We start from the raw sequence: 18,193 nt of genomic DNA, 5'->3' as shown, positions 1-18,193 counted from the left end.
TAGATCCATCCTTTCGTTCCTCATGTATGTGTATGTCAAAAGCATAGAGCTCTACGTACTGTGAAAGTATTTCCATTGTTTGTGTTTTATTTTATTTTTTTATTATTCTTTTTCCCCATTTCTCCTTGATAATTTGCTCTCTCTCTCTCTATTATGATCTTGTAGTGTTCGTTTGAGAGCAAAAACGCATCGATGCAACTGATGAGTCGTCCCGCTTACTTCCGTTTGTCGAATGTCTTTCGTAGTCTTTCGTACTGAACCTTTCCTCACATCTCCTCAAAACGAGACGCAACGGCTCCCAGGAAGCCTGTGAGTGAAATCGTTCAGCGTGACAAACGTGCTGAGACGCAGATGGACAACAACGATGGTTGAACTGTGTACAAAACCTTCACACACGTTCACACGTTTACTCAACCCCAAACACAACCTGCTCGTACATGCAGTGTGGTCCTCTCTTATTTTCCTTTTTTATTGTTTTGAAAAGAAGAAAAACACATTTCTACTGATCCAGTGTGATTTCCCGCTGTAGCGCAAGCGCGCCTTCCCATGGTACAGAAAATGGCGGCTTGTGTATTACAGAAGCAAACAATAAAAAGCAACCCTTATTATACTTCATCGAGATCGCGCGAAATGTGATCTTTTAGGCAGCTGAGCAGTATGTTTAGTTATGCAAGATTATTGCTTTTACGTTAAACTGTACCTGCATCCCAACTTATTTCTTTACCAAACGAAAACACTTTCTTCTATAGTGGTTTTAGTTTTCGTAAAGTTTCCCATCCCCTACATACTACTTCCAGCTCTTTCCATTTTGTGAGGTATTTTTATTGCTTTCAATCAGTTTAATCGTTAGCCCAACAAAAAAAAAAGCGATGTGCGCGCCTATTCCATGTTTGTGCTCGAAACCGGTTTGCCCCACTCGTATGCCACTCTAGTGGGTCCGTAGAAGCGTATCGATCGTAGGGAAAAAACGTGGTCCAACCAAGCATACCGAAACGGATCGCATTGTGCGTAGAGAGCAGCTCGCTGCCAAAACCAGAACCTCCCCGCCCAGCCGTACTTCAACACTGCGCGAAAAAGCATACCATATCGCCATCTTTGCCTGCATTGTTTAGTTGTTTGTTTCGTCTCGTGGCCGTGTTCGTGTTCGTTTGGGTTTGTTTTCTTCCCATTTTTGCTCTACCTCCCGCCAAGATTCAAACTCCATAAATTGCCCCCCCCCCCTACTCGTCCCGAACTAGCCCTCGTCCCCAAACCAACAAAGCTTTCTTACAGACCATCTGTTCAGTAACGCGCGCTCGTGTGTGTGTGTGTGATTGTGTCTTTGTCCGTGTTTGTTTGTGCATTATTTCTTGTGGCGCTTCGTGTACGAAACCTCTACTTTAATGCGATATCGTTTATCAAATATGTTCTTTTATTCTTACCACAACTATCCGTGTTTCAGGACCGCCGGTTGAAGTGGGAGTCACCATGTATGTGCTGTCTATCAGTTCGCTGTCTGAAGTTAAAATGGTACAATTCACTATGACTAAGTACCGGCTCTGAAAAACGAGTCCTAAACCAACCCCCCCCACCCTCTCTCTCTCTCCATCCACCATCCTGCAATCCTACGTTACTACCTTGTTTCCCCGCCACAAATACTTACGCCCCCGGGGATTACCAATAACTTTGATTAGCGCCACAGTTTGATTAGCCCTTGATGAAGCCGTCGCGTGTAACAACCCACGTACCTTTAACTCACAGTGTGAGATAATGTTGAATGTAGAACAAGCTATCTATACAGTTTTTTTGTTTGTACTCTAAACAACTCGTTTTCGTTTCGTTCCGTTTACTACTGTGTATGCAGCGTTTAGCTATTTTAGTTTGCAATTTTCTCATCTGCTCCCCCGTTTGTGATACTTAGGAATCCTTGCTCCAATTGATTTACTCTTTCGTTTTCTCGTTTCCCATGATCCATGTCTGTTGTATCAATAGTTCGCCCACCCTACTAACTGTACGTCACCATATAGTTTTCTTTTCCGTCGCTTCACAAACTTCACAGTGGGCGTGTCTCTACGTCCTGCTCTACAGAACCTTTCTCACCAACTTATCACAACAATAACTCATATTTTTCTAGTTTACGTTTCAAATACGCTTCCTTGATTATCCAAGATCGTATCGCGGAACAAATTTTAGATTTTATTTGTTGGATATCTTCATTTGTCTTGGTTTATGTTCATAGATGCTTTTTCTTTCGGTTTACAAATTATAATTGCCTTCGTTTTCGTCCCAATTGCCGCTTGTTCTGATACGTCCAGAGAGATAAACCTCGTTGTTGTCGAGTTGTGCTTCTTAAAGCTTCGACAAAATGTATGGAGAAACATGCTCGAAGGGATGATCTTTCGGTCATCTTTAATTGAACACCTTTGTAGTAATGTTACTGTATTTGTCTCGTACTGTTAGCTAAAGCACACGAATCTCCTCTTGTGTCTACACTTTACTTGCTAGAGCATCTGTCTTATCCAAACCGGAGTCTTGTACACTAAAGCAAAATACCAACAAAAAAACAGCACCCATTAGTTGTTGTGCTAGACGAAGCACACCTACAAGCAACGAACACGTTAAGAATCTGTTTGTTTGCGTCTTTATTCTACACCCTTTCGCTCTACACGCACATTCTTACCGTTCACAGCCACACGGTACACATTTGTTCTTCGTTCGTCTTGTAATTCGTTGTACCACACAGCACACTAACACCGACACACAAACCCCTGTCCTGCTTACAAATCTGCAAAACAACACACAGTATCTGCAAAATCCCCTTTTTGACTCATAAATTTACACAAACTCACCAACATAAAACATGATTGTGCATCCCTTCTTACTGAAAAAATACGAAACCTTGCGTCTAGAACCGTTTTCCGTAGCGTAAATGTTAGTTGAAAGGATTATTGCTGCTTAGAATTTTACAAAAATACTTTTATAATGAAACATAGCTACTTGTGCGTGTGTATACGATCACGTTAGTGATCTTGTAGAAACTAATGTAAGTCTTCAAAAATCATTGGACCACTTCTACCAAGAATTGTGTACAACCAACTACCCAATACCCATGCAATATCATAAACGTTTTAAAACTTTCTTCAAAGCGGCATTAATCGTTTCCCTTTCAACACTCTTCACTGAAACGCAAACAGAATGACCATTTCAGCCCTATTATGACGAGATCCGTTTAAAGTACGGGCAGCTAACTCAAACTTCCACTCACACCCCACAACCACATCCTCTCATCTGCCACACTCTCCCGTCTTTCACTTCAAAACAGAGAACCAGCTACGCAAACAAGGAACACCCCATGCTACAGTTGCGAACAAAGTACGGGCCTGTTCGAACGGCTAAACCCTAACCAAAACCACACAAGTAAAAACGGACACTGACGGCAGTGGCTCTACGATGCCCTAGCTCCCGATATTTGCATTGCAAGGCTTTCCGGGCCTTGCAATGATATACATTTCAAACCAAAGCTTTCACTGTCCGCACAGTTCGTACATGGGCAAATCCCTGAGGAAATTGTGCAAACCACTCCGCTTCCAATTCTAGTGGTGGATTTATACCACTTGTCCACTCCTAATCTTTGCCTTTTAAGCTCTTAAAAGTGCAACGATGCCACGGCACCACGTGGTGAGCGGTTGATACACTTTTGACAAACTGATATTTGCATCCTAACGAAGCTTAAACCTCAAACTAGTCTTAAAAGGGAATAAAGTCAACCGGGAAGGTTATTTTCGTACAACCTGAGAGCGTGTCATAATGGTGCCTCATGGTGCTCCCCTCTGACGACAATAGTTATTTGTGCCCCTGCTCCACAATGCTCTCGCGAAAAGTTTTCACCGACCAAGTGGTAGGAACTTTTAAACGAATTTTGGTTTCTAGCCTCAGTTACCAACGGGATAAAGCAGGTCCCCATTAGAAGCGAATACTTTCAGCGCTTTCTCTCTCTTTCTCTTTGTCTCTCTCTTTCTATATATCTTTTGTTTTCCCTTAACTGTCGTAGTCAGCGAGTTCTGTATCCTCCTTTCCTATTGCGACATTGCGAGTTCCTCGTCAACATTCAAGTATAGTACTGCGCGCTCGGTGGCGGAACGCACGCACACCCACTCGCACACGAAAAAACCAAAGCGCATTCCAAACCAAAACCAACGGCAACGGTAAGCAACCCCCGTGCAAGCCAAACGCGTCGATGGGCTTCGCGATGGTGCAGTACAGAACAGAGCTTCGATGTAATGCGTGTGTGATTTTTTCCAATTAACTATAGAACCACTGCGTTTTAAGAAGTAATGTGTTGTCGAATGACTTGGACACCGTCCACATGCAAATATTGTTCATCTTATTTCATTGAGCTGAACGCAACGTCAGTGATGTATATTGATGTGTATTTCGAGATTTATTTATTGTATTTATTTTTTCTCTCAAATATATTTGTGTGGAGGCTCTACCCATAGTAGTCATTCAGTTGGCAGTTTATTTACCATTCGTTTCATTTTATACGCTGTTTGTGCATTTTGAATAGAAAAATGTACTAAAAAAAACGAATAAACTCCAATAACACACATGGTGCCTAAAATAGATTAAAACTAATACTAACCAACTTACTATGTTACCCTTCAAGATGTAAAATTTTTTACTCATAACTAATCCCCTAAACCACCATAACTTAAAAGCAGACTTATCTATAACATTCATCTATATTTCCTTTGCTTCGCAACACTGTGGGCCCCAGTCCGAGGCCGCTCCATTATGCGATCGTTCCGTGACACTTAAGGTTCTTTTCCACAAATGGATTATTCATCAGTCTTGCCGTACATTATCATCCCACCCCATCCTGCGATGTGATGCTCGAACGGCTCCGTTTTAGTTGAAGGATCCCCTGACCAACTGCTGTACAGCAAATCTACCCCTGCACATAGTTCGCTCATATTTATTCAAGCGTATACATCTTAAGTCATTCAACATCCCCTATTTCTAGCCTATTCGACCCAAACCAGCAGAAGGCCTGAACAAAATGAAACCCGAAGAACTAAGCTGTCTGTAGTAAAAGCAATGCGAGTCACTATTTGACTATTTTAATTAGATACTCCCCATCGTTGCGCAGGGTTTGACTTTCACCAAAGAGTCATCAATGCGCATTCATTTTTACATCTCAATTTAATCCTTTGATATTGTCTAATCTACCGAACTTCTGGTTATTGTTCACCTTCTCTCTATCTCTCGCTTTCCCTCTGTTTCTATATTTAAATCAGCGCAAACCTTCGCTCTCAATGTCGCTCGGTAATATTCAGCCTTGTCTTCCGTTACTTTTCCAACTGGCTGCGCAACTCACTTGAACGCTTCTCACCCATGGACTCTGTCGTTGAATCTTCAAGCTTTTCCACCTCAATGGAACCCGTCGTTTTGTACCAGACCAAAACTAAACCTACATTTATAAAAAAAAAAAAACAAATCAAACCAAAATCAATCCAATTCATCTCGAATCTGCAAACTCTGTTCCAGGTCCCCCGGTGGAGGTTGGTGTTACCATGTATGTGCTGAGTATCAGTTCAGTGTCGGAAGTGCTAATGGTACATAGAACAATGCGCAAACGCATTTATTTTATTTCTTAAGAGTCCTCCTCCACCCCTATCAACAACTACAACTACAACAACAACAACAAATCCCCCTCAACCGCCCCCCGAAAAAGATGCCCCCAAGAAAACATCCTCCTCTAAATTGTTTCCGACTAGCAAGCAAACAAAAACAAAATGCTCTCCAATAAATCCTACAAAATTCTAGTGGAAAAAATATCAGAACTAACTAAAAATCAGACCAAAGGAAAAACACAAACGCAAACTGACTGCTTCACTATCTTTACACACACACGCCCACTCACACATCCACACGCACGCACACGCTGGCAAAGCAAAACGATGTAACCGAACGCATCTCGAGCTACCGCCTGCCAAAGAGAGTGTGCAGTGCGTGCGTATGTGTCCACGTGTGTATGCGTGTGTTCCTGAAGATGCACCCCAACATTATTTGAAAGTTCGAAAGCATTCGGTGCCGCGCGTTCCGTTCCATTTCTTTCTTCTCGCTGTCTTTATCTCTTCTTTACTATTTTTGCTGTTTGTTGTTGTATGTGTGCAATTAGCCGTACTAAGTATCTTTTTTTTTAGTTCTTTTCTGGATAACAAACAAAAATACCACAACATGCATCTAAGTGTGTATTTGATTTGATCGTTTGCTTGATATATATATATATACATATGTATAAACATATATCTATTGACGTGCCAAGACGCACGCATCCAATCAAGAACAAACAAAGTTCAACGACGAAACTGTTCAAGGAGCCTGCCTGCCACATGTACTGGGAGCTCCCCCTTTCTATTCCCCTTGTTTTTCACTGTCCCAAGGATACACAAGCTTCCTGGGTGCAGCTTTGCTTCGATGTGTGCCGTTTGCCGATTCAAGGAGATTTAAGCTTTTCTCGGTGGCTTCTTCTGCTGTGTACTAGTTGCGCACTATTATATAGGGCGCCAGTTCTGTAGATGCTGGGGTACTGGTACAAACCTGCTGCCAGTGAAACTGTACCCAAGCTCCGTCTGTGTTCTCTATGTGTTGCTACTTTGTATGTTTCGAACCTCCTTTTAACGCTTTCATAACGTTTCATCTCCAATGTTAGCTGTTTAAGCAGATAAATACCCCTACTAGATTTCAGTTGCTCCATTACTGTACAACTTAGTAGAAACTTCTCCAACGATACGATAACTGACTGTTTCTTTCTGACACTCGGGAACTATCTGTGCTATCCGAGCACCATACAGAAATGGTTTTGGATAAAACCCAAGTAATTCCCCTAACAATACAGTCACCAACACAGCTTGCTATATCTATACTAGAGCAATGTCAAACCAATGTGGCAGCAGCTGTCAAAGTGCTTGCAAACTGACACTTCGGGCTGCATGTCACCGCGTACCTGCTCCTTTACACGGACAGGGTGATGTGCAATGGCGCCGCCAAGCTGCATTTCTATACATATAACTATTATATAGTTTATCACTATGTGTGTATGTATGTATGTGTGTGTGTGTTTGTGTGTGCGTGTGCGTGTGCAGCTACGTTTTGTTTGAATTTGTGCCTTATTTTCCATTTCGTTTCGTTTCCACCAACGTTGCCACCCAGCTGTGTCTCTTCTCTCTAAAGGACCGTACACCTTTCTCGATCTATCTGCTCTCTCTCTCTCTCTCTCTTCCTTCTGCTCTTTTTTGTTCCCGTGCCCAAAGCGCTGAAGCAGTTTCCGCGTTCGTTAATAAAGCGGTTAAGAAAAAAAAGGAAATCATTAATTTCTGCGAATCGATTCCAAGGATCCAACAAGAGCCGCGATGGAAAATATAATCCCCCCATGACGCTCCCACCCCCACACTCAGAACAGTAGCACACACTTACACAACCGGCACCCACACACACACAATAATACACAGAATACACATACAGCATGGAGAAAGAGTGGGGGGGGATGGAGAATATTAAACGGAAACGTTACGAACATGGTTTCAAGCTGACAGGACAATCTCGTGTTGTCCGTCAGTTTCGTGCTGCGTGTTTCGCTTCCCATCGAGTGCGCGCGGGCCCTCTTTCCCCTTTCACTCTGCTGGTCGATCGACCATGCACCGGAAGGATACGTTAGTTCTTCGCTAAACAACTCTTACCGCTCATTCGCCCCCTGCCCACAACCCACCCCGTTCTCTTCAGCCGTTCTTGCCATCCGTTCGGTTCGTTTTTGGTTTTGTGGTTTTCCTTGTTTTGCGTCTCACAACCCTGAATACGCCGGTTGTGTGCATGCATGTTTCGTAATCGTAAAATGCCATATAAATATAAATATGTATACATATATATACACACATAACGAATCCTTCAGCTCTGACCTCTGTCCCGATGCCTGATTTTGCGAACCCTTTTGCCCCCCTCCCCTTTCCCATTCCCGCATAGAACGCTGTAAGCATATTTAATCCTTTGCGCTCCATTTTAACCTTTTCTATCTGTTTCTGATACATCTGACTATATCTATCAAACAACATCATCATCATCATCATCGCCATCACCAACGGTCCATCGAACATACATGTATACACACCGCCATCAGTACCGCGCGCGTCACCACATCCGCTTTTTCCGCTCGCGTGCTCGGACCAACCGGAACCCGGTTTCCATCAAACCATTTCTTCAGCTTTTTCCCGCCATTTTTTTCTTCTTTCCCCTGCGTTGCCACAGCCCCTTGGCTTTGGCTAAACCCAATAAAACAAAACTGAGCGCCGCCGTTTGACCGTGTGTGTATGTGTTGTGTTTCTCTATGTGTGATGTTCGTTTTCATTGTCTCCTTCGTTGTTTTGCAAGCGATTTTGGCGGTGTTGCCGCAAAGCGGGATGCCGCGTGACTGGACGGAATTTGTCGTCGATATTTTTGGTTCCTGTTTATACCTCAACATGTTTATTGCTCAATTCCAATGTCTGTGCGAGAGCAGTCGACCCTACCTCGCCCTATTGTGCCAGGGAAAGGCCCAGCAAGGTTTGAAGCGCCACTCGCTTTCGATTTTGCTCTTGCTGTGGCTGTAACACTCTGTAAACGTACAGATGCGCTTGACAGTTTTACATTTCTGTATGTTTCATGAATCGTTCCTTGTTTTGCAAAAAAAGGATGTTTTGTCTAGTTTTTTATAATAATTTTAAAACAATATTAACTGCCTCGTTTGTTTTCATACCTTTCAAACTATGATCTTCAATGAACAATGAAGTAAAAATCATTTGAAAGTCTTTAATTGTATTAATTTATCTTGTATCACCAGAACCAAAGGTAGCGCTTTTTTAATGTTTCAATGTTTACGCAGCAAAATTTATATTGAACTTGAAATGCTAGACAAAATTGACTGACAGCTCTCTTCCATGTTAAAACGGTCGTCATTGCTATGCAATTTACAATCACAACATGACGTGATCGATTGCAGAATAATTACTAGGTATTTTGTTACTAACAAAACAAACATTAATCCATACCATAAATGTTACTTTTAGATTCGTTTCATAAGACATTGCCAAGCAAAACTGAGCATATCAATAGAACAATCTGCGCTACGCTCAGATATATCGACTCAAATAGACTACAAATGCAAGTTTTAGCTATTATATTTGAGTAAATTTTTGTAAACCATACTCGGGCTCTGTTTAAGTACTGATTCCAGTTGTTTGATAAAAAGCCCTTACGAAATGTAAATGTTTGCTGTTATTTAATACAATGTTGCCTTTCACAGCGTGGAAAGTGATTTATTTGTTATGTATTACTTATTCGTTTGTTCGTTAATGTTTCTGCTGCGCGTGTCTAACGTTTCCACAAGTGGCTTGCATTATTTCGGTGGTAAATTTTGTACGATAAGGATTTCTCTGAACTAAAACACATAGCCCAATTCTAACTAAACTATATAGCAATATTTGAAACACCAAAAGGCAAACAATCATTACGCTCCTGCAGCCGAATATTACTACCGCAAAACTGCCCATGAAAGGTATTCCGCGGTCGGTCATATACAACAAATAAACTCAAACAAAGGCAAACAATATAGCGAGCACGAGCCTACGAATAGGGGTGACAGTAAACCACGCCATTACCGGTGGCCTGAACGCCATTCTCCGCCCGCAGCACCTCACAAAGGACCGAGGCACGCTAACCTACCTAGGCGGACTACTGGCGGGAATGCGTTTTCGTGTGCGTGTGCGTGTGTGTGTGCGTTTTGTCTTGATTTATGAATATCGCTTTTCTATCCGAGCTTCGAAACTCGTTTTACTGCAACAAAGAACAAAAAAACGAACCGTTTAACAAACCGTGTAGCCGTGTGAATAGTTCTTTTTCACTCTCCTTTACTCTCTATCTCTCTCTCTCTTACTCTCTCTCTCTCTCTATCTCTTTTACTTCCCAAACTGTATCTGTTTTTGTTTCTCCTATCTGTGTGCATAGCCAAAAGCAAAAAAAAAAATAACGCAAAATCAACCGAAAGGCAACGATCTCGATTTATGCAATACTACTCACCCCCCCCCCCCCCCCGCTCTGCTGTGTTTTCCCAAACTCCATCAAACCGCTCGGGGCAAACCGCGCTGGCAAATGACGCTCGACAAAGTGCAGTACTTCAACTTTGAGCAGCCGGTAGAGACCAGCCCACCTTTCCCCTCGCCCAACGAGACGCAGAACATTTCCTCTCGCATTTGAATCGTACTGAAATTGTTGTTTCCAAACCCCCCCCCCCTCACCCTGGTTGTACTGTATTGATTCCAATCCAGCTCAAAACCTGGTACTCAAAACTAGCGGCAAACAACTGTTCGTTCCTGTTTCGTTTTTGTTTCATTTTACATTGTGCATTTAAGTTTATCGGAAACGTTTCGTGAAACGACCGCAATCGAAGTATTTTTGCGTGCGTTTTTGTGTTTTTTTTTTGTACCTTTTCTTTGTGAAAGCGATATTCTTTACATCTTTAACAAAAAAAAACCCATCCAAGATATGGGGGTCATGTTTTAGCGTTTTCTGTGTGAGTTTCTTTGTATTTTTTTTAAATATTTGTAACGTACTTATATCGACCTCTCTATATATTATCTATATGTTTATATACATAGTGTAATCGGTTAACGGTGTGCGTGTAAGTTTGTGTTTTATTACACCAGGAAGGCATAAGATAAGTTGTATCATTCCAATCCCCGCGAATGCGCCGTCTATGAGAGATATTACAACATTCAACATATTTCTGGACTGTCTTTGTCTCTCCCTCTCTGTCTGTCTCTCTCTCGCTCTCTAACAACCACTCTCTTTTCTCTGTTTTGTTTTTTTTTTATTTTGAACTACTCTCATTCACATAATTTGTCTTTTTCCCTTTCCATTTTCTCCTGATTATTCCAATTTCACACACATCGAATACGTATTGCATCAAAAACTTTACTACATTATTGTTTTATTTGTTTTGCATCTTTACTATATTTACTATTCCTTTTCATCACTATTTGCTTCGTTTGCGCCAATACGATTATTGTATCTTACAATAAGATTAGAGTTTTTCAAACATCCTACCTCTGTGTATCGTTATCATCGTACTTGTTCGTTTTTTTTTTTCTCTCTCTAATTTATATCTCTCGTCTTACTTCAGTATTGAAGATATATTACTATTTCTATACCGCATTCATAAACGTTTATTAACAGTGCCTACAGTACGTCTCTTACTACGCATATTGTTTATCAGTCCACAATTCTCTGAAGAAGAGTAATGGTCTCACGGTAGATATCTGTGTGTCTTACAAAAAAAAACTGTACCCAAAAACCAACCGCTTACACACATAACAACACCCGCAAATGTTCCTTCCCCCACTACAGTAAATCATGCTTTGTTCACCACACCACCTGTGCTCCCAGCCCTGTGTCCCCCAAACCCCCGAAACGATCTTCTAACGCAAACGAAACGATCGATTTGTAGCTCTAATACACAAGCATTCTTTGTAGAACCGTGTGCAACCACCACCCCTTTTGATGTGCATTAATTTCACGACATCCTTTTTGCCCACCAAAACCCACCCACCACCCCCGTTCACCTCCCGTACAGCCAATAAAATTCAATGTGTGTGTGTGCGTGTGTTTGTGTTGTGTAAAAACTATCTAACCTACACTACATATAAGTGTCGTACTGTATTGTTTTGCGTTTGTTTTGCGTTCAATATCCCCCCTCCATCTCTCCTCCAATAACAATAACCAACCTCTTAGTGCCTACTACCCACTACTACTAGTATCTGCATAATGCTATGTATCCGTTTTATTTCTAGTAGATGTACATTAATCGATGTGTTTACATTATGTTTCCAAGTTTAATCCGAGACCCGGTTTGGATCAGTGCTGAAAAAACGCGCCAAACAATACTTCCAAGACCCAAAACGGCTCGCGCCCGCTTGATCTACCACCCCCCACAATAAAAAAAACTGTGTGCGTGTGTGTATGTGCAACATTATTATTATACTTCTGTAGCGTATCTTAGTGCTTCATTCCAGTTACCCGGTAATCTTAGAAGCGCGCGCTTTCGTTAGTCTCTTTTGACTGCTAGAATAATTTAAAGAATAAAAAAAAGGGACAAGACCACATCCCGTCCCGTTTGTTTGCAATGAGCAAATCAAATTACTATGAAAAGATAGCTTACCAACTATTGCTGAGCCCTTTTTTTCTCTCAAACCTGGATTTTCCCCCAAAATCCAATTCACACACTCCTTTCCTCACACTCCAGATCCTTGAAGTTTCCTTTCCCCCCTTTTTCCCGTTGTGAATCTGCATCCACCCCCATGGTGGTGGATGTTTGGTGAACGCTGAACAAAAATATAACGATATGTTCTCTCTCTCTCTTCTCTTTTCTCTTTTTCTTCCCATTTCTCTCTCTCTCTCTCTATTTCCGTGCTCTTCATTATCCGCTGCCAAACATACAAACCAAAAAACAAACCGTTTTCCCTCACATCATAATACAAAAATCCCGTGAATTGCGTGCGCCAAAAATGCTCCACCGGGCAAAAAACCGTTCAATTTCCGCGCGGACCCCGAAAAAACCGTCGACGGGGTTTACCTGATCTGCACCACCAAACAACGAACAAAATTATAATCGAATAACTCACCGCTTGATCAAACGCGCAATCCCGATTGTCCGATCAAAATTGCGTGCAAAATTGCGATAACTACCGCAAACTGCGAATCCGACTTTGGCTATTGACATCCGGCATCGAAAACCGAATCGAAACATCGCGGCGTTTCCGGATAAATGGTGTGCCTTCGAATTCGAACAAACATCAACATCTACAAAACCAATTTTCCCAACATTCACACACACACACACACATTTGTGTCCGCAAATCAATTAAAAAAACGCATCTTTATAACGTCAACACCGCCCGCGCCACGTGGAAAACTTCCAAAATGTAAAACATTCCTACATTCGTATAACATCAACGCCATTATTCGCTTTCCGATCCCTGCAACAAATCCCCTCAAACAACGCCCTTCTCTGTTGTGCATTGCAATGCAATACAACGATGTAATTTCCCCCTCCCTGCGCTCTCATACTGCTGCTACTGTTGCGTGCTCTACCATCCAACCTTTGTTATTCCGGGTGTGTGTGAACACCACAACCACCATCAAACAACAACAACTACTACCACCACCATCAAACAACAACAGGATTTCACATTGGATTTTTACTTCCGACAATTTTGGACTGATCCCCGTTTAGCTTACAGAAAAAGGCCGGGTGTTGAAACGTTATCAGTTGGATCTGAGTTCATAAAGAATATTTGGGTACCCGACACGTTTTTTGTAAACGAGAAACAATCATACTTTCACATAGCGACAACTAGTAATGAATTTATAAGAATACATCATTCTGGATCAATAACTAGAAGTATTCGGTAAGCGTTCGTTTCCTACTCTATTTCTTAACTGCTATTAAGTGTTCTTTTTTGTGTTCCGTATCAAACCCCCTCCCCCCCCCCCGCCCCTCACACTGTCTTCCCACTGTATTTATGTTTCCCTTGTTACCCTTCCGTCCCGTTCCACACCTCAGCAAATCCCGTTTTGGGTTCATCCTGCTCCCGGTTTTTTGTGCATCCCTCTGTGTCACTCTGTGTGTCCGCTGTTGGATGTGTCGTTCCATTCCACGAACGAAATGGAACGATGCTCCTGCGCAACCAGCTAGCCCGGTTCGTTGCCCTGGAAGATATTGGAACCAAATGAAAGTGCAAAAAAAAAGCAGTGCGCAAAAGAAAACCAATCGCAAAATTGGCCACCTTTTCCTCCATTGCACAATCTTGCAACGCACGCGCAACGAGCCAGGCTGGCTGGGGGCGGACCCCGTTCCCGTAAGTGTTTAGTTTTAAGAACTAACTAATATTCAGCCCTGCGAACAAATCCATCATCAGTACCGAACAGCTTCCCCACTCCTTTTTGCCCAAACCCAACGCTACGAAAAACGGGGGCTGCAGTTTTCTTGATACACTTACGAGGTGCGCCACTCCCGCAAGCTGTATGATTTAAACTGTGTGTGTCCGTAGGCACTGGGAGGAAGTGGATACCCCCAGTACCACACGCTCCAGCGCCGATCATCCGATCTACTTTGATGTGATCTTATCTATTCTAAGCAACAATAACAAAACAAAAACAACAACAGCCTGCCATTCTCGTTTACATATGTTCTTGTAAGATCATGTTTACTGTCATGTAATTGCTGTTACTAACAAAAAAAAACGCTGTGTTTTTAAAACGATTTGCTACCTGCTCCGTAACTAGTGCTCCCAGTGAGCTGTGTGTGTACATTGCATGAAAATAACCAAATAGCATTGTTTCAATAATTGTCTAAATACTATCGTGTGCAATGTGTTTTGCACAGAATGAACGATCGTCAAGCCCCATGCCATTGCTATGGATGGATTCTTACAGGAAATAGCCGTACTTATTTGCCGCAGACCTTTCCTACTGCTGCACCGGGCAAGGCCGACAGCATATTTTAAAACTGGAAGAAACATAAAGGCTGCAAAGTTTTCCAGCAGCACAGCTTTTGGAAACCGTTCCCCCATGTGTGTGTGTGTGTATATATATGTTTGTATTTACACACCAACCATCCAATCCCGAAAACAAAACAAAAACAAAAATAATAAATCCCTTGCCCACCACCCACTTCATCCAGGCCTGCGAAGGCTTTTCAGTCACACACACCCACACACCTCACACACTGTACACATACACACTCACTCACTCACCTTACTACGACAGCCCGATAGTCCCATCTAATTGTAAAGCAGTAACCAAAAAACAAAAAAAAAAGCAAAACCATGTGCAAAGCAATTAAACCAAAAGAAGCAAAAAAATTCAAAAAACATTGGATTCTATTGTAAGTACACGTTGTCTCATTATGCTTATTACTATTGCAGATTAACAATCACAGCATCATGTCCAATGAATTTACAATATTTTCCAATGGATAGACAATTATGTCATATAGAGATAGAAAGCTGTAAGTATCTACACCGGGGACGCCATCGCGATTCAACCCCCGTTTCCATCCCTAAACACAGACACACCACCTACACACACCACCTACACACAAACATACACAGGAAACACTTGTAACACACTGCGACAGCACGAGGACGCAAACAACATGACGGTAACGAAAGTCAACAACATTGTGAACACACTCGCACATACTCATACACCTGTAATGACGAAAAGACGGAACGGAACAAAAATAAAACGGAAAGGAAAAGGAAGCAAGACAATGACCCGTAATTTCTTTGCGGAAGCAGAAGCGCGGAAACGTTGGCACAAAAAACGCCGAGAGCCACACCATGTGTCCAGCAGGCCCCTCTCTCTCTTTCTTTCTCTCTCGTGTTATTCGGGATGCATTGCGCCCCTCCCTTTTTCACCAGAAGCTGTGCCTCTTGGGTCAGCATCTGCAGCTGCAAAAATGCAAAATGGTTCGATTGTATTTTCTTCCTTCGGTAGCCAAATGGCTGCCGCCAATCTGTTGGGTTTATGTTTCTCTCTTCACAAGCTACTAGTTTTCTTTTCTACTATGTTCTCTTCTTTTCTTCTCTTTCTCTCTTTCACTATACTTTTCCGCTATAATTTTAGCACTTGCTAAACTTTCTTCCACCTCTTTCTCTATTAATCGCCTCTGTCTGTCAAACAAATACCAAAAGCCTACCCGGCTCGGCTTTTCTCTTCTCGTTTTCTGCTCCATTTCTGCGCGCCGCCGCTGACCAAACAAACGTGTACGAAACGTCTACCACAACCACTAACAAAACGTTGAGTAAAAAAAAATAAACAAAAAAGAAATCGGAAGAAACAATTACAACCAAACGCAAGCAAAAAGAAAAACGCCCAGCTACATCCCAAAATACGACATGTTTCACGGAAACTTTCCCCACCTGTGCTTTAGATGCCTCCTATCTGACGAACCTGCAGCTGAAGCTTAAATAGCACACTATAAGCATTATGTGTATTGTGTGTTTATGTGTGTGTGATTTTACCATCATGCCTCACGCTCAGCCCGATCGTGTTCGACCGATCCGGGTTACGATCGGTACCACCATATATTCTATGTGTGTGTGTGTGTACTTCATGTGCGCTTCGTTTAGATCAGCCTGAAATTCTGCTCACCAATGCCGCCCTCGAATTTATCACCAACATTTTTTTTCCTCTCTTTTTTGTCATTTTTTTTTTTTGCTCTTGCCAAATGGCGTGCACCCCACCAAGCCATGTGCAAACTTTTTTCACTAGCGCTGGGAAATGGGAAAACTGTTGCCAATAGGTTTTTGATTTTTTCTTTGTTTTGTTTTCTTGCTGAAATAGATTTTTTCATAGTTTTCTTTTTTTCGTATTTGCTATAGTGCGAATTTAAGTATAAATTACACTACCTTTAGTTTCAATAGTGCAACAATGCATTCTATTAAAATCTGTAGTGAGCCGTTTGTTTTATGCTTCTCATGGTAGTAGCGTGCGCTGGCATAACAAGCTTTTAAAAGCTAGCTTGATTTTTTCTAGTACTTCATTACGCTAATCGAATCGCTAATTCCATCGAACGCACAACCGATCCCAATCCTCCTCCCTGCAGAGGTGAGCACAAACGAAAATCAGCAATGGAAACGCTCCATAGTGGCCACAGCAACTATGGTTCTACTTTGTTGAATGTTGAACGAAACAAACACAAACAAAATCCCTGTTCAATTGTTACCACCATTGGGTTTGGATGCTTTTTTTCCCCAACTGAAACAGAACAGAATCTTCGAGCGAAACGTACCTGAAGCACGATCATGAGCGACAGACACGAAATCTCTCGTTCATCTGCCGATTTGCCAGATGCAGCAAAGCACAGTGGGTCCATCAATGAGGAAAAAATCCTTCCACTACTGTCCGGCCCCCGCTCATCGCACACACACACTTTCGGTTCGTCCACACGACGACGCACCGAAAGAACCGCGCACGAGCAAAGCCGTTCAAAACTAGCCCGCGGAAGGAGCTGTACTATTCAGAAAGTTTGCGTGCTAAACATTTCGTATTTTATCTTTTTTCAACCTTCCTCTCGTTATCACCCCAGGACACCCACCCTCCGTTATTCGCAACCCTCGTTTTATTGTTTTTCGTTGTTTTTTTTTACACCACAACCAACTAACCAACTAACTACCACACGCAAATAACTGCTGGATCCGCTGCAATAACAACGCGGCGGCATGCACCAGCAAACTATACTGTCGGCTACAACAAAACGGCTACCTATGACAGCATCCCAGGCGGGAAACACACGGGACACGCTGTTGTACGATCTCATACGGCTACGAAATATTTTTCACCTTTTTATCTACTACTAACAACGCTCTTCTTGCACGGTTCAAGCCCTTTCTTTTTTGGGAGTCCGTAAAGTATACCGAAAGGCAGGAAGCACCTACGTTTATGCCAAAGACGGCTTTAGTTTTCTGTTTTTTCTGAGTCTCTCCTTCTCTCTCTCTCTCTTCCTTATATTGCCCACCTCGAGTTTTAGTGTTTTTCGTCCTAATTATGGTAAACGATCGCCACCGTATTCGCCATCTCTCGTCTTTGACTGAGTTTTCTCACAAAAAAAAGTGTTTTAATTTACCATTCGAAGCTTGCATACTTTCTTGATCATAGTTTTCTTCCTTGGCCTTACTTTTCACATGTATACTTATGTATTTTTCTTTTCTTTTTGGTTTATCAAATATATGCGCGCTTCATCGTACTTTCATTCCTTCCATCAGTCGCCCATCGAAAAGAGAGGGTATATTTTTCATCCCGTTATTCCTGTTTCCAGCTGGGACTAAAAAGATTGGCAGTGTTTGTTGCCTTCACACTGTTCTTCTTTTGTACAAACAAAAGCCCTCTTCTTTTGCTGTTGCTGCTCGTTGTTTGTTTTAATAACACTGTGCTCGACTGTTTGTTTTGATTTTCTTCATTTTCATTTAGTTGGCCTTGGCGTTTTTAACCGTTATGTTTTATGTTAACTAACATAAAAAGTTGTTCTTTTTTTCTCGATCAAAGCATTTTTCGTATCCCACCATTGGCTAGGCAATTGAATGATTTGCGTGCTGCAGCAACAACATAAGTTGCGCTTTAA

At 42.1% G+C, this 18,193-nt stretch overlaps 1 protein-coding gene across 8 annotated transcripts in view; it reads left to right on the top strand.

The window, feature by feature from the left end:
* LOC120896472 (gamma-aminobutyric acid receptor subunit beta) overlaps positions 1 to 18,193 on the top strand; it is a 75,694-nt gene that overhangs the window by 22,970 nt on the left and 34,531 nt on the right. For 5 of the 8 annotated variants that reach the window (XM_040300619.1, XM_040300617.1, XM_040300613.1 and 2 more), the window contains 3 exons: positions 1,442 to 1,509; positions 13,249 to 13,475; positions 14,994 to 15,076. In XM_040300619.1, coding sequence (XP_040156553.1) covers positions 1,442 to 1,509; positions 13,249 to 13,475; positions 14,994 to 15,076 — 378 coding nt within the window. Of the gene's footprint in view, positions 1 to 1,441; positions 1,510 to 5,526; positions 5,595 to 13,248; positions 13,476 to 14,993; positions 15,077 to 18,193 lie in introns of all 8 variants that reach the window. The other 3 variants (XM_040300618.1, XM_040300620.1, XM_040300621.1) reach the window with 2 other exon arrangements.

The sequence above is a fragment of the Anopheles arabiensis genome, chromosome 2 (genome assembly GCF_016920715.1).
Source record: "Anopheles arabiensis isolate DONGOLA chromosome 2, AaraD3, whole genome shotgun sequence".
In the NCBI taxonomy this organism is placed as follows: Eukaryota; Metazoa; Arthropoda; class Insecta; order Diptera; family Culicidae; genus Anopheles; species Anopheles arabiensis.
Note: the sequence above shows the minus strand (reverse complement) of the source record. Positions and strands in the feature narration are given on the sequence as shown.